Here is a 24,837-nt window from a genome sequence, read left to right as displayed (position 1 = left end):
TCAGCTGCTGCTGAAAATAGCAAAATAGCCACTAGAACTCCTCTCCCTCTCCCTCTCCTCTTCCTTTTCAGCCTGGTGCTAGAGTGGGAAAACATAATCATAAGGTTCAGAGATTTTTATCTCCTAGATTTTAGGCAGAGTTTCTTTCAGAAACTGGATTTTTTCACTTCATTGTTTTATTAAGAGGAAACACAAGACATGCTTTTACGTGGGAAATATCTGTACTTTCTGCTTGCAAGCGTAGTTGTCATGAGAAATAGCAGTCTCTGAAAGGGCAACACATTCACCTACAGTATTTTTTGTTCTCCATTTTATAAGAAAACAGTTGCAACGACTGAAAAATCACAAAAACAGTAGCCCAATTTCAAGGTGGCCTTCAAAATAACCCTCCAACTGCAATGCAATGAATGCAATGCCTTTGAAATGGGTCCTTAATGTCTGCACTGGCTTTGGGAGCAGGTTTGTTACCGGCCCGGAGAGATTGGGTTCTGAGATGGACAAGGGTCTGCACAAGGCTGAACTTCTGAATTTTAGGGTGAAATGCCAGGATCAGGGGGGATATGTGGCAGGCAGTTCGGGAAGGCTGCACCTTCCTGGTACCCCATGAATGGGGAAAGGGAATGTGAGGATGGAGTTTGGATAAAAGGAAAGCTGAGCCCTCTGAAACCCCGAGAGAGAAAACCCCGCGGGCCTGTGCCCCGCTGGCCTCTCTCCCTTTATTCCAATAAAGCTGAAGGACTCTTCTGTCTCCCTTTTAGCCATAAACCTCTGTCATTTATGCATTTCCCTGACCATCCCCGGGGGTGACTACAACAAGGGGTCTGTGGAGGCCGGGCCGAGGCAGCGCCCCCGGGGAAGCCGCGTCGGGAGCCGCCAGCTCTGGGGCGAAACGCGGCGCGAACCCTCACGGGGCGCCGATTCCCTTATCCCGCTGCAAAGCCGCGATAAGCGCGGCTGCCCCGCCGGCCCCGGTGCTGAGGGGAGGGAGGCGGGCAGAGAGGCGGGCGGGGAGCGGCTCTGAGGCGCATGAGCGAGCTGCGCGGGAGGCTGCGGGAGCTCGGAGCCCGGCCGGGGCCGCCTCCAGCGCCGCAGGAGCTCAGCCCGGGCCGCTCCCGCAGGTAACGGCGGCGCGGGCAGCGCTCGGCCCGGCTCGGGCCGCGGCGGTTGCACAAGCGGCCGGGCCGGCGCCATTTTGCGGCGCATCGGTGCTGCCGGTGAGGGGTGAGGGAGCCGCGGGTGCCGCGGGGCTGGCTCCGAGCTGAGGGCTCCGCCGGTCCCTGGTGGGTGTGGGCGCGGAGTGCGCTCCGCCTCGGGAGCAGCTCGGGCAGGGCGCTGTCGCTGCTGAGCAGCCGGGGCTGTGCGGAGGTCTGGGCCCGCGGGTATCACTCCGGCTCGGTCAGCGGGCTCACATGACGCTCTCTCCGGGGCAGCACAGCCGAGCCGGTGCTCGGCCCCACATCCGAGGCCGCTCTGCCGGGAGCTGCCCCTGACCCGGGGCTCGGAGGGAGAGTCCGGCCCTGCGGTCAGCACGGAACGCTGTGTGCGGTTTTCTCTACGCTTCGCTCAGCCACAAGAGTGGTTTTTTTCGTGTTGGAGTAGGTTCGGTACTCTGCTAAAGAGCTTCGCTCAGGTTTAGACAGGAGGAGAAATCCTGCCTGGCCATCAGCTATCACCTATGGCCCGATGAGCATAGTGATGGATCTTCCCACCTAATCGTTAGGGTTTGTTTTTTTTTAACTTTCTGAAAGCAGCTGCAGCTTTGAATGATACAATCTGGATTACAGAAGCTTTATGTCGTCTTAGGCTGTGAACCACAATGGATTTATTCTGCAAGTTAATGGGGATATGTCAGGTCGTGTTATGCTTCTGTTTTATCTCCTGCTTTGACCCCATGGCGAGCATCAGTTCAGGTTATGTAGCCCTTTCCAAATATTAACAACCCTTTTTCTAGGTAAGAAAGGTGCTTCAAGCATTGTACCTGGGCAAGGATATGTGTGAAAAACGAATTAAGGTTTAGGTAGATATTTTTAGAGAGGAAAAGTGTATTTGAACCTATTGATACTACAATGATGAGAGGACAGATTCATAGTTTTGAGACCCATCTTGCAAAATATCACATGCTGGGGCTGATTTTAATATCTCTGAGAGCCAGCCCTGGGTATGGAATGATTTTCATTCTTTAGAGTGTTTGTTCCAGGCAGTTCTGTGTAATGGGATTTTTACAGAGCATGGAAGATGCCTCTAGGGGAAACCTCCATTTTGATTGCTGTGCCTAACTCGACAAATTCTGATGCTCCTGAGTTTGCTGTCAGGTTTTTAAGATGCTGAAATGTGTGTTTTCCATATTCCTGTGTGGGCTGGTTTTTCACTAACAATCTGGAAAATAACTTGGCTTTTCGTGGGGTTTGGTGCTAAGCAGGTTTGACTGTAGGAAGCACACAATGTTGCAAAGATGAACCATGCAATTAAAGTTCCCTTTCTTAATAGTTTGAGAAGATTGAAATATGTGTCAAGTGAAATGCCATAGTCAGGGAACCAAAGCAGTAGAAAGAATTGCCCATAAATTTCTTTTGGCATGAAGTGTGTGTTTGAGAGTGAAATGGTTATTTCTTCTAAGAATAGATAATAAGAGTGTTTAAATAAAGGTATAGTATATATAATGCACTGGAGTACAATCCATGGATTAGGGTGAAATTTCAACACTCAATTCATTTAATTAGAGAACTTCAGTTATGTTTTGATGCCCAGGTGGATTAGTTAATTCTAGTGGTAGAAAATACAGAGTGTAAAACAGGTTACTGTTGATCTTAGCATTTCACTATGTTATAGAGAAACTCAAGAATATAGAAAACTCTAAATTTAAAGTAGATGCTAATTTGCCATGTTGTACTATGGTATTTTCAGGCAGCTAGTCAAGAAAATTTGAATTGGAGGATCATCAAACTTGTTTCATACAATCAAAATATCAGAGACTTATCTACAAATAGAACCACCAGGAGCATAATTTTTTGTATTTAGCAAAGAGTTGTAGTATGTGTGCTGTTATTTTTATGCAAATACTAGTCCAATGAATTTTATAAGCATGAACAAGATTTTAAGTGCCCTGAACACAATGTTTCATCTAGGACTGGCAATTATATGCTTAGATTCAGTCTTGCCTTTTTTTTTTTTTTTCTAATGAAAAAAAGAAAATTGCTCTGTACCTGTGACAAAGTTGGTGGAGTGACAGTCCTGGCAGCTTTAAGGAGCTGCATGTCCCTGTAGCATGGTCTTCATCAGAACCCCAGGGCTGTGCACATTTTTTTGAGATGTGCTTTTAGAGCATCTTGTGATGTGGCATCTTCCTGCATGGGATATTTTCCAGTGCTTTTAAACATCCCTTCTCTGCTGTTTTTTCAGACAGTTATTTAGACCTGTTCAAATTGAGAGATATTCTCTTTAACCTCAGCTTTATCCAAAATACAATATGGTTATTACATAATATAGTATTATTCATTTTGTTACTTGCCTGGCAGAATAACTGCAGAACTCTGCTTGATTCAGGTTAAACTGAAAACTTGAAAAAATGCTATTTTTATATGCCTGACATTTTGCTTTCATGCTTGAGCTTAGCTATTATATTTGCTCATTTCAGGACTGCCTCTGAGTTACAATCCAGAAAGAAGAAACAATCCTGTTGGTTTAAGTTGAACATTTGTCTCTCAGAATAAGAACAGAGATGCCAGTGCTTTCAGAAGACTCAGGTAACTCAGCTGCACACTTTCAACAGAGCAGAGACTGAAATCTTATCACAGGTGTTTCACACATAATATTAATTCAAAATAATAGAATTAAGATAATTCAACTGATTTTTAGCAATTACCTACAAGAGGGAAGGCAGAGTGTAAGAGATGAATATTAATAAAGCTTGTCAGGAAACAGTTTCCTAAGAGCCCCTGAATAGATTGTGATAGAGCTGAATATGTAAAGTTAGTGTAACAGTGCCTTCTACACATATTTATTTAAAATCAGCCCATATATATCTGCTCCTTATTGTGTAATTTCTTAATATTTTGTGAACAGAGGTTGGTAAACTTTGTTAGTTTTCCTCCTTTTAACTTAAGTGATTGTTCAAAGCTGCTTTAGTAGCTTCTCCAGTATCCTGCCTGAGGGAAGTCATAGATATTAAATGATGACTAGTGTTAAAGCAGAAGTGAGTTTGAGTCTTCTGGATCAAAATCTGCTCTAAGGTTCATGGAGAGAATAGTCACAGGAATAGATTTGAACTCCCTCTCCCTTTTTTTTTCTTTTTTTTTTTTTTTATTTTCATGTTTTGTTTTGGTTTTGTCTTCCGAGATGTGGTTCACCAGGAAAAATCTGGCACTTGTCTAGCCCTTTGTAAAATTGGGATATTGGTGATTTCGACACTTTTTAGAAAACTAACCATAAGCTTTGATTCCACCACAGTGGAAATCCACACCTGTCCTTTGTTCCTGTGGTCAGGCCTGGCTTCTTACAGGTCCTCAGAGGTGGAAGGGGCAGGATAACACTTGTAGGCAAAGTTGCTGGGGGAGCAGAGCTGCTCTGTGTGCAACAAAGGAGGTCATGCAAGGTGGTTCAGTCACTTTGAGAGTCTGCTGTGGCACTAAACATTCCAAGTTTGTAAGAGGGAAACAAAGGGTTCTGGAAACCAAGTGTAATAAAGATGAAGTGGGAAATGTGAAAAATAATTTTTAAAAATGTGTTTATTGCTTTGTTTGCTTTTGCCTTAATATGGTGCTGGGTTTGCCACTTATGAAGGGAGTGTTGCAAGATGAGTGGAGGATAAACATGATGGATAAACACAAGATAAACATGAGTCTCTCTGCAAACTTGATGATCATCAATGTGGTTTCCAAGTAAATGCAGTGACTGTAACTAGAGGGTCCCATGAGAAATGCTGTGTACAATGATTTTGTTCTGTCCTGAATTTAAATTTAGGATTGCATGAAACTTTGGCCCTTTTGACATCTCAGCTAAGACCTGATTCAAATCATAAAGAGGAAATGGGATTCCTTAGGGATGTCTTCAGTGAAAGGAGTCTCAGCTACCTGATGAAGGTAAAAGTTTATATTTATTTGTGTACATTCTCCTTACTATTTACTTTTTCTATGTTCCCTTGATTTGTCAGCCATTTACTTTGCCAAACCATTTTTAAGAGTTCTGTACCAACCAAAGCATTTGTGTGTTTAAGAACACACATTAATGATATTTGACAATAAACATATTTTGTTCAGAAATAAATTTTTCTGCTCTTCTTGCTAAAATGAAGATACAGTGCCCCATAACTTAAAAGTAATGTGAAATGGCTTCATTTTTTCCCTTATGCTCTTAAAGTCTTTACAGATTTTCTGCTTTTCTGAAACTACCATGAACAAAAAGAAAACTAAAAGATTCCTAGACAAAACAAAATCTGAGAGATTATTTTTCTGACATATCTCAGATAAATTATGTTCCTTAAATAGAAAAAATATTCCAGTGTAGGTATATTTAGAAAGATTTGTATCTCTGTAGAAATATCCTTGAATAATCTTTTTTCAGATTCATGAAAAACTCCGTCATTATGAAAGACAGAGTCCAACTCCTGTTTTACATAGTGCAGCAGGATTAGTTGAAGATGTGAGTAAAAATTCTTGTCTCATAATTTTTATTTGTGCCTGCTTTTCTAACAAATCAAAGCTTTGCAATTGTGCTATATGTGAACATATTTCTCATCTTTCCCAACTGTCTTTGTAGTTTGTTGATGAATGAATGAAATGAGAGCTCAAAAATACCAAGTCATTAAATGTCTACTGCAGATGGACACATTCAGGTAGAAGGAAAGAATATTATTAATGGCCTTCCTAAGGGAGAGGCTGCAAAAAGCATTCAGTCCTGTCTTGACATAGCCTATCCCAGCTGAGCATTCAGTCTTTTGTTCAGGCTTAAAACCATTAAGCCCAGGCAGCATTGCTGTTGGCACAGTGTGGTTTGGGTTGGAGGGAGCTGGAAAGGTGATCTCATCTAACCACCAAAGGCTCAGCTTTCCCCAGATCAGATTGCTCACAGCCCTGTTCATCCTGATTTTGAGCATTTCCATTGGTGGGGGCATCCCAGACTTCTCTTGCCAGCCTTGTTTCCAGCATCTCACATTCAGCTGTCCTAGCATCTCACCACCTTAATAATAAAAAAAAATTCTTCCTTATATCCCATCTAAATTCTGCTCTCTTTCAATTTAGAGCTGCTGCCCCATGTTCTGTCACTACAGGCCTTGGTAAAGAGCTTTTCTCTCTTGTAAGCCTCCTTTATGTGCTGAATGACAGCACATAAAGCCTCCCCCAAGCCCTCTCTCCAAGCTGAACAATCCCAACTGTCTCATCCTTTCCTCACAGGAGAGGTGTCCCAGCCCTCTGAGCATTTTCCTGATGCTCCTGTGGGTGCACTAGAACAGGTTTGTGCACTGGGGGCTCTGGAGCTGGACACTGCTCTGAGTCAGGGGTCTCATGAGAACAGGAGGAGGGAGAGGATCAGCCCCCTGACCTGGGCTGGGCTTCTCTTCATGCACAAAGCACACATTGCCATTGTGGATCTGATGTTTGATCTGCCAGGATCCTCAGGTTGTTCTCCTGAGGGCTGCTCTCAGTCAGTTCATCCCCCAGTCTGTTGACAGAGCAGGGCTGTGGTTCAGATGTGTGTGTGACAGATGCCACGTGCCTGTGAAGTGAAATTCACTCTGCATTTGTGGCTCTTTGCATGCACCTCTTTTGTACCATAGTGTGGGAAGGGGCAGTGGAAGGTTTGGGAGCTGGAATATTTCCCTTTTCCAAGTCAGGAGACCCCAGTGCCCCACCTTAACATGCAGCACACCCCTTCTGCCTGTTCCCACACAGTGTTCCACCTCCACAAAAGCTTTGGCATTGCTACCTGTCAAGTCATGCACAATTTCCATCTTCAGAACAGCAGAGAAGTTTCTTTGTAGAGCTGTATGATTTCCCTGTTTAGAACTCTTAGCAGCATAAGGGAATCCCTTTTCCCTCAACCCATTTTCCCTTCCTCCTCCCTCCCCTGCTTTCTCTCTCCTCCCACCCAATCAGCCCAGTGCAGAAGTGCCTCCATTATTTCTCTGATCTTTTGTTTAAGAGGCCTGAGACTCCAGGACATATTTTGGTGTCCAGGTTTTGCAGGGGAACAAGGGAAGTTATGTTGCACGTTCCACACAGGTAATACTAGATGATTGTAGAAAAGTTTAAAGTCTTTTATGAAATAATACAAGCACAAGAGTGTTGTTCCAGGTATCATTTACATATTCCATGTAGAATTTAAAGTTTAAGAACTCTCTCCTGAAATTATATTGAAATATAATATTATATTGGAATATAATAATATTCCAATTATATTGGAATAACTCTTAAAATGTATATTTAAGGATTATGATTCTGATTCCTAATGGTGTCTTCTGTACTATCTAATAAAAAAGCTGAAGAAACTTTGGTTTTGTTCAGGTTTCATGCACTATGGACTTGGATCAGTTTTGATGGATGATAGATGTTAGCAAATACTCAACAGAAATTAAATACATGATCTTGTTTGGTGAACTCCTTTAATTTTGAGGTTGTGCATTTTTATTTTAAAGGTAATAGAAGAGTTGCAGACAGCACCAGTGAATAATGAAGAAAAAGAGCTGCTTCAGCTGTTGTCAACACCACATCTCAGGGTAAAAACCCCATTGGGGACCTTAATGAAATGCCTTTGCAGAATTGTAATAGAACATTTTGTAGCAGAACAGTTATATAGAAGCCTCCCTAGGAGAAAGGAAAAATATCCTCCAAACTTCTGTTCCACTGGGATTTCCTGCACAGACTTTGGTATGTGAAGGAAATTGAAAATAGACAGCTTTTCTGTATAATGCACCATGCTGTCTTCCATCCTTCCCTTCCTTACTGTTTTCTGAGGGAGCAAAACAGGAAAGGAGAAGAAAAAGATATCTGCTTGCTTTTCATAGTCCACTTGATTTTTATTTTTTTTTTTAGGCTGAGCTCTGTTGTTGCCTGGATTAGTTTTAAATAAATTGACATATACCAGTATACAGTTTACATGATGTAATTGCTAAATCTTTTTTGGAAGATTTGAGGTGAGGGTAGAAAGGGGGAGGTTTAATTTTGCTGTGATATTGCAAACATGAGAATAGGAATTGTAGCATTACTCCATTACATCACTGTTTTTTATTTCCTTTATGCAGGCAATGCTTGTAGTACATGACACTGTAGCACAGAAGAACTTTGACCCAGCTCTTCCACCTCTACCTGATAATTTTGATGATGATTTTGATGAGGAATCAGTGAAAATTGTTCGACTAGTGAAAAATAAAGAACCCTTGGTACATATTAGATCACCCATCTCTAGTCACAAAACTTTATAGTGCAAGAGTGTTATTGTGAGTATGGAGGAGACAATGCAAGATGTCATCAAATAGCCTTCAGAAACTTGGAGTGTTCTGAAGCTTGTAAATAAAAAATAATTTGGTAAATGATAAATGCACCTTCACAATTTTGCATTTAGATGCTTTATGGACATAGTTTATAGTGCCAGTTAGCTCAGGAAAGACAGTGAAGAAACTATATGTTAAAGCAATTATTCTGATTAATATGTATTAATTCTTTTCATTCAGTGGCTTAATGTATTTATTCACTTGCTTGAAAGTCAGTGATGTGTGTTAAGAATATGTTTGATACCTGTATTAAAGAATTATATTGTCAAGGTCCTAATTTTATACAAGTGGAAATGGAAGAATTGATTTCCAAAGGAAAAACAGTAATATTGGGAAAGAAATCTGCTTTTTGTGTATCACAATAGAAGGGAGCAGTGACTGAATTCCTGATTAAAGCTTTGTATTGCCAGTAGAGGTAGGAGGAGGAAAAAAAAATCGAATTACTTGGCTTTTGTTAGTTTTGCAAATAGAAGTGCTGATTGTGTTGCATAAAGATTCAGAAGAGGGAAAGAGAGAATTTGTTACAATTACCTGTTTTGCACACTTGAGTGACTTTGATGACCACAATAATGCAGGAAGTGTAAGCACTTAGCAAAGTCAGTAGAAAGAAAGGTGGGTGCATCTTCCCATAATCACTTGGCATGGGCAAAACTCAAATAATGGTAGAAATCACCTAGAAGAAAGAGGAAATCCATAGTACAAATTAATTCCAATTTAAAAGACATAATAGCATAGACATTATTTCACTGGTTGCTGAATTGAGGGCAACTTTCTTACATTGTTTTGGGGTGGTGGGTGTGTTTTATTTCAGGGAGCTACCATCAGAAGAGATGAGCACACAGGAGCTGTGATTGTAGCAAGGATCATGAGAGGTGGTGCAGCTGATCGCAGTGGTATGATTGCAGTAGGACATTGCTGGAGTTTCCTGAGCATGCTCTTAGCATTTGGGTTTCATCTGTTAATCTAATTGCATCTGCTTTTTATTAACATGGCCATTAGAAAAAAATGCAAACAGAGATGGAAGAAGTGCATTTAAATTTTTGAAGAAAGCAAATAATGTTTTTATATTTTTAATCTAGCAGCTTGCTTTATTCAGTGTATTGTGTTGTTTTCTGTTTGCTTTACTGAGAAATTCTCTTATGTTAAGTAACAGTAGCTATATATATGACAAGTACAACATATCTTATTGAACTGGATAAACAAACCTAAATCTTGTAGAGCCTCTTCATGGCTTGTTATTAAAAAATTTAGTCTAGCCTTCTTTCTGTGAGTGTGAGGTATTAATCTTTCAGTTGACAAACAATGTCACTCCTGCCTTTATAGTCAGCAGTGTGTCTCCTCACTTCATAGGAGATGGTCACACACATGAAATTATTCCAGTTTTGCACACTTAATGCTGATCCAAGTAGTGATTTTGCAGAGTACCTTGCCACAAGTTGCCTGTCTGCATGCTGCTCTCCTTTGAGACTGCTGCAGGAAAAACAAGTGCCATAAGAATAAAGGCAGGAGACTTAGAGGCACATTTCCAACAAAGGCACTTTGCTTTGGTACTAAATCCAGCAGTCTGGATGAGGGAGGAGAGGAAGTACATGCTGATGAATTAGGCTGGACATCAGAGGAGTAGTGCTTTTAGTCTCTAGACCTATTTTAATTCACTTACCATCTTTTCAGGTCTTGTCCATGTTGGAGATGAACTAAGAGAAGTCAATGGTATTACTGTGCTTCACAAACGACCAGAAGAAATAAGTCAGATTTTGGTCTGCACTGATTTTCATTTCAAGATCTTTTCTGTTTGGTGATCTAGTAATTACAGTAGATGATGAAATTTAACCATGAGTTTAAAATATAGAGCTAAAAGATGCAATCCCTGCTTGTCTTTGCATTAAGAGTTTTTCTTCTCCCAGTGGATTAGTCTTCTCCTTTTGACTTCAGAAACTTCTGCGATCTGGATTGGTACCAAGTAAGATACAAATACAAAGTTAACGTGTTGCTCTGTCAAGAACTTCCCTTTAATGCTTTGTTTATGACAAGCAAACTGCAAATTATAAATACATTCCTAGAAGATGATTCATAATGTGATGTGTTAGGAAGCTGAAGAGAGCCTTGTCCATGTGTCCAGTAGAGCTGTCAGTCTGTCCTTTACCAGCAGATTCCTGGTGACAGGAGCAATTTCTTGTTTCAAGCTTCTCTGACATGAATACACACAAATCTTGGTAGAAAGTGTTGTAGCTCTTATGCTTCTTTATCTCTGGTTCCCCCTTGTCTTGGTGTGAAGTTAGGGACACAGTGAGGAGACTGGCATTATTTCCATCACCTAATTTCAATTTGAAATAACCCCAAGTAATGGTAATGACTGCTTTTAAATTGGAGGGTGGGGGACAGTTGTCAGAACCACTTTGAAGTAGTTTGTAAAGTTTTATTTATGGGGATCTTTGTCCTGTGTAATTTCTAATTACATATGTCCTATGTGAGCTAATGCCTGAAGTGTAACACTTTTCTTTTTATGGTTTATTTTTTGAAGAAAAGCTACCAATGTTTGTCTGTTTTTGCATTTTAATCTGTGCAGTATTGCAGGCTATACTACAACACAGTTTCATCTCATGCAAAATAAGGCATCTAAAACAGATAAGATAAACCCATTCTAGATTTCTGAAGGACCTAGAAGTGCTTCTTAGTTTACAATACCTAACAATTGTCATTTCCTAGCAAAGATTTCTGGAGTGAAAGTAGGTGTTGTGTAGATGCTTGCACTTCACTCTAACAAGTTAGCTCCCATACAGAGTAAACACATCAGCACTTAAAATTATTAGTCTGCAAAAATTTAAGTCAGTGTTGTACTAAAAGCCACAGAAGTATTTAATGTCCTGTGAACTGTAACCCAGAAATTAATGCAATTGCTACAAGCAAATGAAGGAATTTTAATGCAGGTCTTAATATGTTTTAGCCAAGGATGTCTCCATGGACAAGACACTGTTGTGGAGTCATGGAACATCCTGATAGTCTCTGTAATGCAGTTACTTAGTGGATTAGCTTGGCCTCTTAGAGTTCTGAGGAGACAGCTGCTACCTCCTTAACTGGAGCTTGAGTAATCTGCATTCTGTCCTTGTCTTGCTCTCAAAGTAAAACCAGCATTTCTGTTTTTCTCAGGCTCAGTCTCGAGGGTCAATAACATTAAAGATAATTCCAGCCATCAAAGAAGAAGATCGTCTGAAAGACAGCAAGGTATGCAGCACATCTTTCATCTCTAAATGCAGTATGCCTGCTCCCCAGTGTGTGCCACAGGCACACAGCTGAGCTCCAGAGATGGCACAGTGCTTTCTTGTCCAGTAGACTCTTCTCCTCTCCATCTTTGCACACCTTCTTTTATAGCATTTCTGAATTCTGCCTCTCCTCTTTGGTTTGTGTAATTAGATTTAGTGTTCTGCTGTCTCCTCTCACCGTGGCAGCTGCAGTCTGTCCATTTTCTCTGGGCATTTTGCCACTCACTGGAGTGAAAATGGAGCTCTCTACAGATAGCTGCAGTCACCATGTGACCCCATCTGCCCACTCCATCTGCCCTAGCTGACCAGCAATAACTTCATGCTCAGCTGGTCCCTCATGAGATTCCTCTGGCAGTCTGTTTCCCTGCTTTTTGTTGTTGAACTTACCCTTGAAGCCCACGAATCACTTTCTGAAGTGGTTGTGCTGTTATGTGTTACATAGTGTTAAAATACAAATCCAAAGCTGAATAGTGAATTTTGATGTATTAAAGGAACATTTTAAGGACAGTCTTTACAATTGGGCAAAACTTGAATAGAAGAACTTGAAAAGACTTTGCCATAAGTCCTTCCTTATTTTTTAACCATTCCTCGATTGCATTTTGTACTTAATGTACAATTGTGATCTAAGTTTCTTGAAACTTTGGTCTTTTGAGTCTCATGTTCCACAATTCTGATATATAATAACTGGGTATGTGCTGGAAAGTTAATTTCTTTTTCTGCATGAGCTGCTAGGTGTCTGTGTTTTGGGAGTACTTGAAGGAGGGATAATGTGTATATGTAGTTAGCAGTGAGAAAAGCCTTTTAAAGGCAGATATTTAAAATTCCAGATAGGACAAGAAGAAATAACATACCAACTTTCTTTCCAAGGTGTTTATGAGGGCCCTTTTCTGCTATAACCCCAAAGAAGACAGAGCCATTCCCTGCCAGGAGGCTGGGCTGCCCTTTAAGAGGAGACACGTGCTGGAAGTTGTGAGCCAGGATGATCCCACCTGGTGGCAAGCCAAACGTGTTGGGGATACCAACCTCAGAGCAGGCTTGATCCCCTCAAAACAGTTCCAGGAAAGGTTTGTCAGCAAAGAATACAGATTTTTCTTTTTCTTTTACATGTAGGTAGTGTTACTGTATTGATATATTGATTTTATGCTAGGGTTGTTTCACTGAGAATGAAGGGCATGCCAGGGTAAATAGAGCTGCTCGGGGGAAAGTGCTAAAAAGCTCCATCTTCTCCAATTAAAGAATAAACTTCCTGGCTTGATTTGGGTGTTTTGCTGTTGTCTTAAGGCAATTTAAGGACAGAGGCACTTGATAGACAAACATGTGTGAAATTAAGCCATCTTGGCTTATGAAGACACTGTATTTCACAACCTTGTACTTCCACAGATTTATTGTAATTATTTTGAATTTATGCACATAATATGTGGTCTTTCTTTTGGCTCCCAAGACAGTGTTTAGATTGGACTGAGCTACCTTCTAGAACCTGAGGTTTCTCTGTTTTCACAGCATGTGTACCTTCTAAAGCAAAAATATCCCTCAGTTCTTGTTTTCAAGTACAGAAGTCCTGTATTTGAGAAGGAATCTGTTTTAAGCCTCTGGGCTCACTTTGTTATATTGCAAAAAAGGCTGCTGCACTGCAGTCTTTTTAATTTTTTGGACATGGTAAACATGTAAAAAGATGCATGTAGGAATACAGAAATTGCTGCAGTGTCTGTTTCCCCTGAGTGAGTGTATAAATGCCTGAGCAGCATCTCTCGTCTGTTACAAATAGTGCAAAAAAACACTTGGGAAGAAATTGTGGTTTCAATTGCCAACAGTGAGGGATTTTTTGAGGGTTGGATTCCTGGGGGGGGTTTTGATGTTGGGTTTTTGGTAGGAGGAATTGAGTAGATAGGAATTGTGATCTGGTTTGTGATTTTAATATTTTTTAAAAATTTACATGATACTCTGTTCCTACATTTTTATACAAACTGGGTAACTGTAACAGAAAACTTCAAACTGATCTGGAAGAAGGTGGATAATTTCTATGTATGCATAGCTGCAATGACTGCTTTGGACAAAGATTATCTACTTTTCTTAATGTTGCAGAAAAGATCATATGGGCAAAGGGGAAATAGAAAAAAACCTGGATTGATAAACTATTGATTTCTATTCTCTGATATATGAAAGCATAAAATGTTTTAGAATCGTCTTTTTATTCGCTTAGCAATAACTGAGGCTGTCATAGTTTTAAATAAAAACTTTTAAATAGTTGAATCAGAGACATTTTAATTTTTTTAAGAAAAGGCACTATTTAATTCTTTATTTTCCATGCTATAAATTCTGAGTTAACATATCTAAAATACAATTATTTTCTGTTCAGACGACTGATTTACAGGAGAACAACAGGCACTCTGCAGAATACCAGAACTCTGAAGAAACCATTATGTAAGTCTATTCTGTTCTTTCAGTCATGTTTTAATTGATACTAAGTTCTGTTGTTTCAATACTGATGTGTTGGAGTGTATTTCAGCACTGATTGGTATTTTGAATACAATCTGCCATTGGTTGATGTGCATGGACACAAGCTGCCACAGGAGAGGATTTGGGTTGGAGCTTTATCCAAAAAACAAACCCCTCTCTTCCTGATCTCAAGAACATGATGCCTTACTTATTTAGATGCCTTAAAACTTGCTAGTTTTCACACTTTTTCTACTGCTTGAAAATTGAAAGCTGCAAAAATCATCTCATGCATATATGAGTGCATGTAACTACTCTGAACACACATGAAAATAAAGTGTAGCTTTAAGGAGGATAAAAATTACTGGAGCTGGAAATACAATCTGTATTTCAGGTTTAATGTTACAGAGCTGGTGTTAAGCAGACTTCAGAGTGATTGTTGTTTACAGCTCTGCAGTCTGTGTCACTGAATTATTCACAAAACCTCTACTTGTGAGGAAATTGCTGGGAAGAGCTGGAAAGCAGATGTTAGGATTATCCCAAAATGTTTCTGTTGCTCTTGGGTACTTGAGCACAGGCTGTTGATGTGGAGGGAAACCTGTGGCTGTGTCCAGCCAGGATTGTGCAAGGATTCTGGAAATGGTCCCTTTTGAGTAATAAAGTGAATTTCTGCCTTTGATGCATGATGAGATGCAGGTACTCTTGTGCTATAAGGAGGGAAGATGTCATAAAGTTATCAAGTTATAAAATATATAAAATAGCATTGCTGCTTAGAATGAAGCTTTTCCAAATTAGTTTCCATTATACTCAAATGAGGAGGCATTTTATGAGGAGTGCTGATTAAGCTTTATCTCAGATGTTTTTGAGACAGTTAAACTGATAACTGGTTATAATAACTACATTTCAGCCCAGAATTCTTTAATCAGTTGATAAAGGGTACTGTATAAATATAAATATATATATAAATAAATATAAAGTTGATAAGTAAGTACTGTAGTACTTATTTTTTAAGATAGAAAAGCCAGTTAAGAAATTAAACCAGAAGAACCTTCCTTTCCATTTTCTGTAATTTTGCTCAATGATTTGTCCATTTTTTAATATCATCCCAACTTTGCCTTTCATGCTAACTGTAGATGATCAGTCTTCTGACAAAGGTAGGTGCTCTCCTAACTCACTTTCTGACTGAATATAAACAACCAATGTATTTTCTAAGATAATTGCTATGATTCCAAAAAGAACAGTAGACATATTGTTCCTAGGATAATTTCTTATTATTTAAACTAATGTAATTCAGATTGATGACTTAAGTAATGGTAACTTCCAAGTTTGCTTCAGATTCAAGAAAAAAATTTGTTTTCTGAGTTGCATTTACATGTTCTGTAGGTTTCTGAGTAAAGTTCAAAGACTTGCAAGTTAAATGCAGTCTTTGTATCTGATATGTTTAAAAAATAAAGAAATATTGGGGTTTAACATTTTAGGGTACCCATGTCAATCCTAAGTGATTTGTCTTCACTGTTCATTTGGGCTGTTTTCTGTGTTATTTTCATTATGAGCAACTCTGTTTGGCTTGTGCAGTTTGTATATCATCTACCAGCTGCCTTTCTAAATATCAGATATTTCCTGTTGAATTCCATATGCTGTGATTTTTTTTTTCTTCCCCCCACATTACAGTTGATTGTTGATATTCATATTCCATAGACTTTGATGGAAGTACTAATCATATTTTGTAATCAGAGTATAGCAGCCAGCTGTCAGAGTCTAAAAGAGTCTAAAAGAGCCTGCCTTGAGCAGCAGAAAATTAAAAAAAAATAAATAAACCATCTCTGCTCTTAGCTATGGATTGATGTTATTGCTGTTTGTATTTTTTCTTAATGTAGGCAGAATGTTTTGGGGGTGCACATTGGCTTTGTTTGATTACACACCTGCATGAAATTATAAAAAACAAATCCCTCTCAACTGGCACCTTTGGTTAAAGGTTTAAGTGCTATGAATTTTTTCTTATGGTTGGGTTTTTCCCATGTACCACCACCTCAAAATGGGCAGAGTTCTGTAAATATTGCAAGGGCACAGGTGGGTAAATGTTAACAAAGCAGGCATCCCTCTTGCAGGAAGTATGAGAACTCAGTATTTGTCTTAGGATTGCAGTGTATTTTTTTGCAGCTAAATATCATGGTTTTATTATGCACATTTTAGGGGCCTTGGGGGTGGTTTTATTTTGAGGAGGGACATGTTTTTTTAACATGTTATTTGACTTGTATGAATATGACCAAAACATAAAATCTTTCTTTTTTTTTAATACAGAATTGATAAGCAATAACAATTTAACTTGGTCAAAATGAAGGGGATTAGAATTCATTTTTGTCTTTCCTGACCCCTTTTTTCAAGCCCAAATGATAATGAAATATCAAAAGAGGCAATTTTCTTACATAATCATACTCACTTATGAAGTTATTCATTTTTTAAAAAAGGCTCTGTGTTTGTGGAGTTTTCTTCTTTACTTAAGCCTGAGTATCAATCATACTTTTATCAGCAGCACTAATCAAATGTCATGAATGCTGCAAAGCATCTACTCTGGGAACTGTAAATACCAAGATACAAAATTCTCTAGTTCAATATCAAAGTCAAGGATTTTCTCATAAATAAACCTCTAGCCAAGGCAAATATGTTTTTGTTATCAGCAATGATTAAGTTTAAAAAGTATGTGCAAACAGTGCAGGATATAAAATTTCTCTCCTTGCCAGTGAGCCAGGCTTGTATCACACACATTGCCTAAAATATTTCCTTCCCCCCTCTCACTCTCCTTTCCCCTGTGCCCTACCCCCACCACTTTTTGCTTTTTAATTTACAGAAGACTGTGACTGTGAAGGATATTTCAATGGACATTACATAGGTGAGTAACCAAAACCCTTTACCTCTTCCCCAGCACACCCACCCCAAAAAAACCCAGAACTAAAATGAAAACAAAACACCCCCACCAAATAAAACCTGCAAAAAAACTTATCTCCTCATTAAAATTAAAAAATTAGAACTGGACCATTTAAATTAATCCAGTTTGACATAACCAATACTTGGCAGCTCAAGTTAAGTGAGGGGGGATTTTATTACAAATTGGACATCAGGTTTTTTATCCCATATACAAACATTTCTCCTATAATCTGAACATACATGTAAAACTAAACTAAATGTATGGGAATAACTCACATTTGAAGACAATATAACTTGCAGCTGCCCAAGCTTGCAGACCTGGCTGAGTGGGGAGGTGTATCAGCATTTAAATATATTTAAATATATCAGCATTTAAATATATTTAAATAGAGCATTGAAATATGGCTGTTGTGTTCTCTGCTCAGCTGGTTTGCGCAGGAGCTTCAGGCTGAGTCGGAAAGAGAAGGAAAATGTCACCCAGGACAAGCAGGCAGAGCAAGATCCAGCAGAGCTCCTGACTTATGAAGAAGTCACCAAATACCAGCAGCAGCCTGGTGAACAGCAGAGACTGGTGGTTTTGATTGGTAAGAGACACAGTTGGTTCCAAAAGTTCCACATTTCTCCTTTTTCGCTTATCTTGCACTAACAGATATTTGGTTTGGGGGTTTTGTGGTTCTGGTGCAATTCTGAAAAAATGTTTTTTTTTGTTTTTGTCAGAACTCACTATTCTATTTTAAATTACATTAAAAAAAAAAAAGGAAAAAAACAATGAATCAAACTCACCAAAATATGAAAACTATTTTTCAGGACTGTTTCTCATTTTTCTGATTTACTTTCCCTTGGTTTTTACTCCAGTGTTTACTTAGGCTGTCAGAACTATTGATGAAGAGGCAGATGATAGAATTATCTTAACAAGATTTTTCATGCAGTTTTAATTCAGCTTATCAGCCTTTTGCTGAACCAGTTTCTCAGGATGCCCTAAAATTCAAGGCTAGCTCACAGAACTGACTGCAAAGATCACAGAATTTCTGATTTAGTGTCTGCCAGGTGATTGTCCAGCAGCTGTTCACAGAATTAAATTTGTTCCTGATTATGTTCTTGAAAGCAGAGTATGTCATGAGTACTGTTATGAAGGTTTCATCAAGCACACTCTTGAATCATCTTATTTGTGTGCTATATTTATTTTCTGCAGTATTTAATTTCACACAGAAATCTATCACTCAGTTTTATTTTATTTTATTAGGTTGTTTGGGAGCCAAGTTAAGTGAGCTCAAGCAGAAAGTTGTGTCAGAGAACCCCCAGGAGTATGGTGTTGCAGTTCCACGTGAGTAAAATTTCCTGACTTGGGTTTGTTGTATTTTTATTCCATGAATGAAATTTATAAAATTCCATAAATTCCATATCTAATGAATGTCATGCCATCTGCACTAATGATAATTGGTGTTCTGACTATTGATATTGCATATTTCTGAAGTACTTCAATTTTTTTTTCTCATTATAATATGTTATGTTTGCCCTTAATAGGTGAATAAATCATTATGTAACTTGGCACATCTGCATTTTGGAATTTTGTCAGCTCAGTGGGGTTTTTTTTAATCATGTTTTCCTTAGTGAGCAGATGTCATTTTCTCAGTGTCTGTTAAAAGAAAAACTTAATACAGGAAGAAAAAATAGAATGTGACTAGCAAAGAGAGCTGGTGTGATAAACTAGGATCTTAAAAATCAGCCAAAACTTTGTGTGTTTGAAAGAGGGTGATTTTTCTTGAGATCAGCATTACAGCTGCAGTTAAAAAAAAACAAAACAAAAAAAAACCAGAAAGCAATAAACCAAGTCAAAATTTGAAGTTGTTGATTTGTGTATCTAGGCTGTTCAAACAAGCAAATGAGAGTAAGAGAAATTAGTGATTCTTGCATGGCTTTGTGGCTAGAGTTACACTGAATTTCTTTTACTGGATTATTTTCTGTTAAAAAAAAGGAGTTATCAGACACTCACACAAAAAAATTCATTCTTATTTTTATTCTCCAACAAGAGAATACTTTTCTCTCTACTTTTTTAATAAAAAAAAAACTAACCTTGAAGGCAGTGTTTATATATTTTTTAAGACCTTTGAAAAATTTTTTTTTTTCAGGCAGACTTCAGTAAGTTAGCAAAAGATCTCAAATGAATAATTCCTACTTGAATTTAAACACATACACAAAAATAGCAGACATTACTTTCAAGGTCTGGCATAGACTTGTAGAATGATTCTCAAAGCTTCTCCTCCAGTAATAACAATTACAAAAAGAAATGACACCAAAAGAAAGGGATTCACATAATTATGCACACAGAACCTTGGAAAACAGCCATCAGTATTCTTCCTGGAAATTCAAAGGCAGCATAATAGGACATTTTATATATTTCCTGGTTTTATTTTTGAGCTTTCCAAGAAAATGAGAGTCAGAATTCCAAACAGTTAATTACAATATTTTCTGTAGGATATACTTTGCTACATCCACCAGGTGTAAGAAAGATGCTTCCTATTTTTATTCTTTTTTGTCAGTTACAGCACTCCTGGGAGCAACTTCATTTTTGGTCATGCAATATTTGAGTTTGAGTTGAAAACAAAATTACATGGTCTGATTTATATTTTGTTGATTTGAATTTTCCACTCTAATTTTCTTGTTTAAAGTTGTGAAAATGTGACTGGAACTAAGTAGAGGAAACATTTGCCAAGGGTGATGTGTCTCCCATGTCTTGCTTCCCTTCTCTTCTAGATACAACAAGGACAAGAAAAAGTCATGAGAGAGAGGGAGTAGAATACAATTTTGTTTCTAAGCAATCATTTGAGACAGATGTGCAGCAAAACAAGTAAGTTAATTTTTAAATACTCCTATAATAGACTGTGTAAAAATATTGCTTTTACAATCACATGAATACCAAAATCAGGTTGGACAAGCTGTATGAGAAGGGTTCATCTTTCTAAATAAAAAGCTCTTTATTGAGTCTGGAGTGTAAGAGCAAACTCAAACTTTAGCTGGAATCAATTTAGGAATAATATTAGTAGGAGCATCCTGAGCTAGAATTTAAACCTGCATAAAGCTTATGGTTGGTCAGAACTGAATCTAGTGAAAGTAACAGAGCCTCCTCACTCTGTTTAAAGTGATGGGTAAAAAGTTTTATTCACAAGTCAACTTGAAAGTCTGTGGTGTGGTTATACCACACTTTGAGAGTGTGGGTGTGTTTCCTCAAAGTTCAGATCTTTACTCCCAGAAATCTCCTAGGAGATGGGAGAATTGCAGTCCATTTCCTTGCCAGCTTTGTTCTATTTTCTGTGAAAAATATCTTTTCCTCTCCACCTTTTTGTCAGTAGTGCTGATTAGCTATTATTGATACATGAAGAATTGCTACTAAGCAAGGCAGGAAAAAAAAAAAGCAGAAAAAAGGAAATCCCTCCCCACCCACCCTCATTTTTCTGCCTCTCTCCTCCCTCTTTGACTGCTGTGAGTTCAGGAAACAGCTATCAAATGTTCTAAGTTAAATATTCTTATTATTTTTCGTAGATGATATTTAAAAACGTATTGATTTTTTTTTTTTTTAGATTTGTGGAACATGGAGAATACAAAGAAAATTTGTATGGCACAAGTTTGGAGGCAATCCGTTCTGTGATGGCCAAAAAGAAGGTTTGTTTGGTGGATGTGGTACCTGAAGTAAGTTCTGCAGCTTGTTCTAAAGAATGCAAATATGATTTATTGCTGCCTGAGCAGAATGGGGCTCTTGGGAAAGCAGTGCAGTGCTTACAGTTCCTACAAGTCCACACCCACCCAAGGCTCTCATTTGTAGGGTCTCAATTTAGGAGTTTTTGGGTGCAGGTAATACAGTAACATCCTGAATCACCCCAAAACATGAGCATTGTAAGTAGTGCCAATAGACCTGCTCTTAATACCTCCATGCTGTGAGTTAATATTTGAAATTTTGATCCAGATTTTGTAACTGGGCTAGGAAAAAACTTGTGGTATTATCTCAGATGAATTCCAAGTTTAAAATTTTCAGTGTTTGGCTGCTTAGGTGAAGCAAACCATAATTTGCCCATGAAGTCAGGATTTTTTAATGCTTCCTTCAGTACTTTTTGCCATGTCCTTACCCCTTGGAATCCCAGTGCTATTCAGGCCATGCTCCATGCACCAGTAAAACTACTGAAAGCAGTTTGAGTCTATCATTGATGTGTAGCAAAAAGATGTCTGATAATAAAAATCATCTGTTCACAGGCAGTAAAGCACTTGAGGACTCCTGAGTTTAAGCCTTATGTTATCTTTGTGAAGCCTCTCATTTCAGAAAAGAAAAAAAATGTTTTAAAATCTCACATGTCAGAAGAAATCTCAACCCCTCTTGTAAGTATTCCAACTTGTAATCTCTTCTTTTTAGACATGACCTGTTTGGGCTGGCACTTGTATTACATGAAAGAGCTCCTCTTCCATAACAAAAGCTAAAATGGGGCACTACAAAGGTTGTGTAGCTTTTCAGATGGAGCTTCAGAATGGAATTTTTGATTCCTTATATACTCAAATTTTAAAGTAACATGAAGCCAAGTGCCAGTCCTCCATATGGACCTGGGTATATCATCAAGGCTGCAACAGGGGAAGTTGCTGCTGAACTCAGATAAACCAACAATCATTTTACATTTCTGATGATTTACATTCTGCAATTCATCAATTGGTAATGGTAGCTAGCTATTTCTTATATTTGTTATACAATGACACCACAGCAGTGTCAGCCAGTGTTTTAATGGTGTACACTCAAAACACACCATGTGGATGTCTTAGGATCAAACTGCAGATTGGTGATGTGCAAATCTGAACAGAGTGCATAATGCCATTACTTTGGGTAACCTGAACTTAAATTTATGTTACAGAACTTTGTTTACTTGATAAGTTTTTCTGTAAGCCCTGAAAATACTGAACTTGGGACAGCATATGCAGCATTCCTTTTCAGTTTTTGAGGAGTGTGGTTCCCATATCCTGGGTTAGGCAACAATTCTAACTACATCAGATTTTCCCCCTTCTCTGAGGCTCTTGCATTTTTTGGAACAGCTGCCAGTAGCATTCTGCTCCTTGAACTGTTTTAATATCTTCAGTACCTTTTCCTAATGGTAACAGCTTTTGTGGCATGTTCTCAGAGTAATGACTCATTGTGCTAATATACTTCAAAATGCTAATAACCAGAAGGACATGGTGTAAATTTCAAACCAACATCTTGTGTTGATCAGCAGGATGAAGAACAGCAGGAAATTATTAATTCAGCAGCATTCATTGAAGAGCAGTATGGCCATTTAATTGACACTGTACTGGTGAAAGAAGATCTTCAGAGTGCATGTAATGAGCTGAAAACTGTGTTAGATAAACTAAACAAGGATTCATTTTGGGTACCAGTCAGCTGGGTTAGGTCATAGCTTGTTACCATGTTTAAGGGAAAGACTGTATAAAAATGTTCTGTAAATACATGAATTAGAAAAGGGAAATATGTTGAATTTGCTCCAAAACTGCTGGTCTTACCTAGAAGGCAATAAATAAATAAAGACTATATGAGGAAAGACCAAAGTCACAAGCTGACACTGCCTTTGAGTGAAAATTTTGAATAGCAGCTGTCATTTAGAAGTCAATACTCAGACTAAAAAAGCCAGTCCAGTCTTGTATTGATCCTTAGACTGGAAATAGTGCATTTTGTGCTGAGACACTGACAAGATGGAAGGTTTGTTTAGCCACAATTCTAGCCACAAATTCTGTGGCTAGATCTAAAACCTCAGAATAAAGCTCCCAAGAACTGTTCTTTGGAGATTAGTTACACCATGCCAGTTACTCAGAAATTCAACCTGCAAAACCTGCTTCCCTTCACACAGAAGCATTAATTACAAATCCTCTTAGTTAGGCACTAAAAACTAGGCCAGCTACAGAAGGGGGTTTTAATGTCCATCACATTTCCCAGTACTCCAAGTTGTCTTGCACAGGTCACAGGTATTAGTGTGCTCATGCACAGCTTATGCCACTTCCCCAGTCAGAAATGCTGAAAAAACTGTGAGTGCACCTGTATGGCTGGCAGCTCATAAAACACAGATTTTTATAGTGTACATGAAAACAACTGCATATGGCTGTAAAATAGGACAGTTAAAAAACTTTGTTTCTGCAAAACATCTTTGCCTGTGCTACCTAGTGGGACACAGCCTTGACACCAATGGAACAGCTCCAAAAAGGGCACTAAAGGAGGAGCTACAGGTCAAAATCATCATCCTTCCAGCATTTATGACTTCTGCTCCAAATCTGGTAAAGGTTTCCAGAGCATCTAATTGGCCTGAAGAAGAAAATTGTTAGAGGACCTTGTATATATTTGAGGAGACTTGAATATACAGGATTTTTGAGTGGGGATTAGGGAGAGGCAGAGATGATTCTGGAAGTAGCTGTGCTTTATACTTGGGGGATTTAAGGGGAGAGAATTGTACAGGTGCATGTTGCTGTAACTATTTCCTGTTTTCACTTGCCTGCTGAGGTCTATTATTTCCTGTGTATTGTGCCCTTTAAACAAGACCTTTGGTGTACCAATCTTGTTCCTTCTATCTTATTCTTGTTCCATGACATTTAGCAGAACTAAAAGTTAGATATTAAAAGCACATTTCTTACATACCAGTGTAATTGAATCTACATTACAGCCCAAAATTGTGTAGAAGAGTCACCCTCCCATCCATCCTCTCCAAATGGCAACTTCCATGTGTGGTGCTGCCCATGGGCATTGAGGTTCTGTGCCCACTGCTACAAAAACAAGAACTTTTCCCAGTCAGGTCCCTGCACTTGTCAGTGCTGCAGCCTGGTGGCCCCAGCAAATGCACAAGGACTCCTCCACAAGCCAGCACAGCCACCAAAAGAGATTTGGCTTCTCAGAGAGGTAATTTGTGACAGATGCACCTTGATCCTATGAAGAACAGAGTGAAATATTTTAAAAACTCTTTCAGTAACAGCATTTCAAACTAAGTCATTTTATGAAAATAAGAAAGGGCCAGATTGATCTCACCCTAGGTCTGTATTTCAGGTTGCAAACAGGTTGCAAGACATAAATCTGAATCTTCTAAATATGTTTAAGTTAAAAAGTTAAGGATCAGAATTTATTTCAAGCAAGGCTGTTATCATAACATCTTAAAATACTTCGAATAACCAACAGTAAATGTTTGCTTTATAATCTAACAGTCTAATAGTAGAAACCTCATTAACAGAAGCAAGGCACAAGTTACATGCAAGGTACACCTTAAATTTTCAGGTTTTTTTAATGTAAGTTAAGAAAATACAGTATTTCCATTGAAAGTGTAAAAGACAAAAAGGCAACTTCAGTGTGGGATTGGTGACAGACTCACCCTAGTGGAAAGTGCCATAGGCAGCACATTTTATGTGAAATTGAAAATGAAATTTATCACTGTGGTTGCTGGAAGAGAAGAGGATTTGCAGAGAACCACAGTGACTGTAAAACCACAGCCAGGGTGTGAGGCAGCCCAAAGTGAGGAGTGAAATGAGGAGTGCATTCCATCCCTGATTAAAAGGGAGGGCTTTTCCTGACAAGTGTTAAAGATACATCCTCTTCATGGCAGCCCTGAAATTAACTGGTAACTCAGTTTACTGTCTGGCCACATGGAGCAATTTTGACTTTTTCAAAGCATCCAAAATCAGGAAACTGTGCACTGCTCAAGGTTAAGTTATTCACTCCTGGTGAGGAACTGC

General features: G+C 38.7%; 1 protein-coding gene across 1 annotated transcript; it reads left to right on the top strand.

Annotated features, from left to right (window-relative positions):
* Nucleotides 1-947: 947 nt before the first annotated feature.
* MPP3 (MAGUK p55 scaffold protein 3) lies at nucleotides 948-24,291 on the top strand. Its single transcript, XM_079327527.1, has 19 exons — nucleotides 948-1,118; nucleotides 3,635-3,743; nucleotides 4,960-5,078; nucleotides 5,560-5,637; nucleotides 7,631-7,711; nucleotides 8,237-8,374; nucleotides 9,297-9,378; nucleotides 10,157-10,242; nucleotides 11,633-11,707; nucleotides 12,613-12,809; nucleotides 14,102-14,166; nucleotides 15,312-15,332; nucleotides 17,027-17,068; nucleotides 17,529-17,687; nucleotides 18,347-18,427; nucleotides 19,858-19,951; nucleotides 20,682-20,790; nucleotides 21,349-21,471; nucleotides 22,350-24,291. The coding sequence occupies exons 2-19, from the start codon at nucleotides 3,719-3,721 to the stop codon at nucleotides 22,527-22,529; spliced, it is 1,755 nt and encodes a 584-aa protein (XP_079183653.1). The 5' UTR covers nucleotides 948-1,118; nucleotides 3,635-3,718; the 3' UTR covers nucleotides 22,530-24,291.
* Nucleotides 24,292-24,837: the final 546 nt, after the last annotated feature.

Source organism: Erithacus rubecula (genome assembly GCF_903797595.1).
Source record: "Erithacus rubecula genome assembly, chromosome: 27".
NCBI classification, from domain to species: Eukaryota; Metazoa; Chordata; class Aves; order Passeriformes; family Muscicapidae; genus Erithacus; species Erithacus rubecula.
This window is presented reverse-complemented; position numbering and strand designations above follow the sequence as displayed.

What these genes read in the sequence shown, in the direction of transcription:
- MPP3 (XM_079327527.1), top strand. Translation starts at nt 3,719, where the DNA reads ATGCCAGTGCTTTCAGAAGACTCAG. An exon ending in TGGTGCAGCTGATCGCAGTG is followed by an intron (nt 9,379 to 10,156) that starts GTATGATTGCAG and finishes CCATCTTTTCAG; the next exon opens with GTCTTGTCCATGTTGGAGAT. An exon ending in TGATCAGTCTTCTGACAAAG is followed by an intron (nt 15,333 to 17,026) that starts GTAGGTGCTCTC and finishes TTTAATTTACAG; the next exon opens with AAGACTGTGACTGTGAAGGA.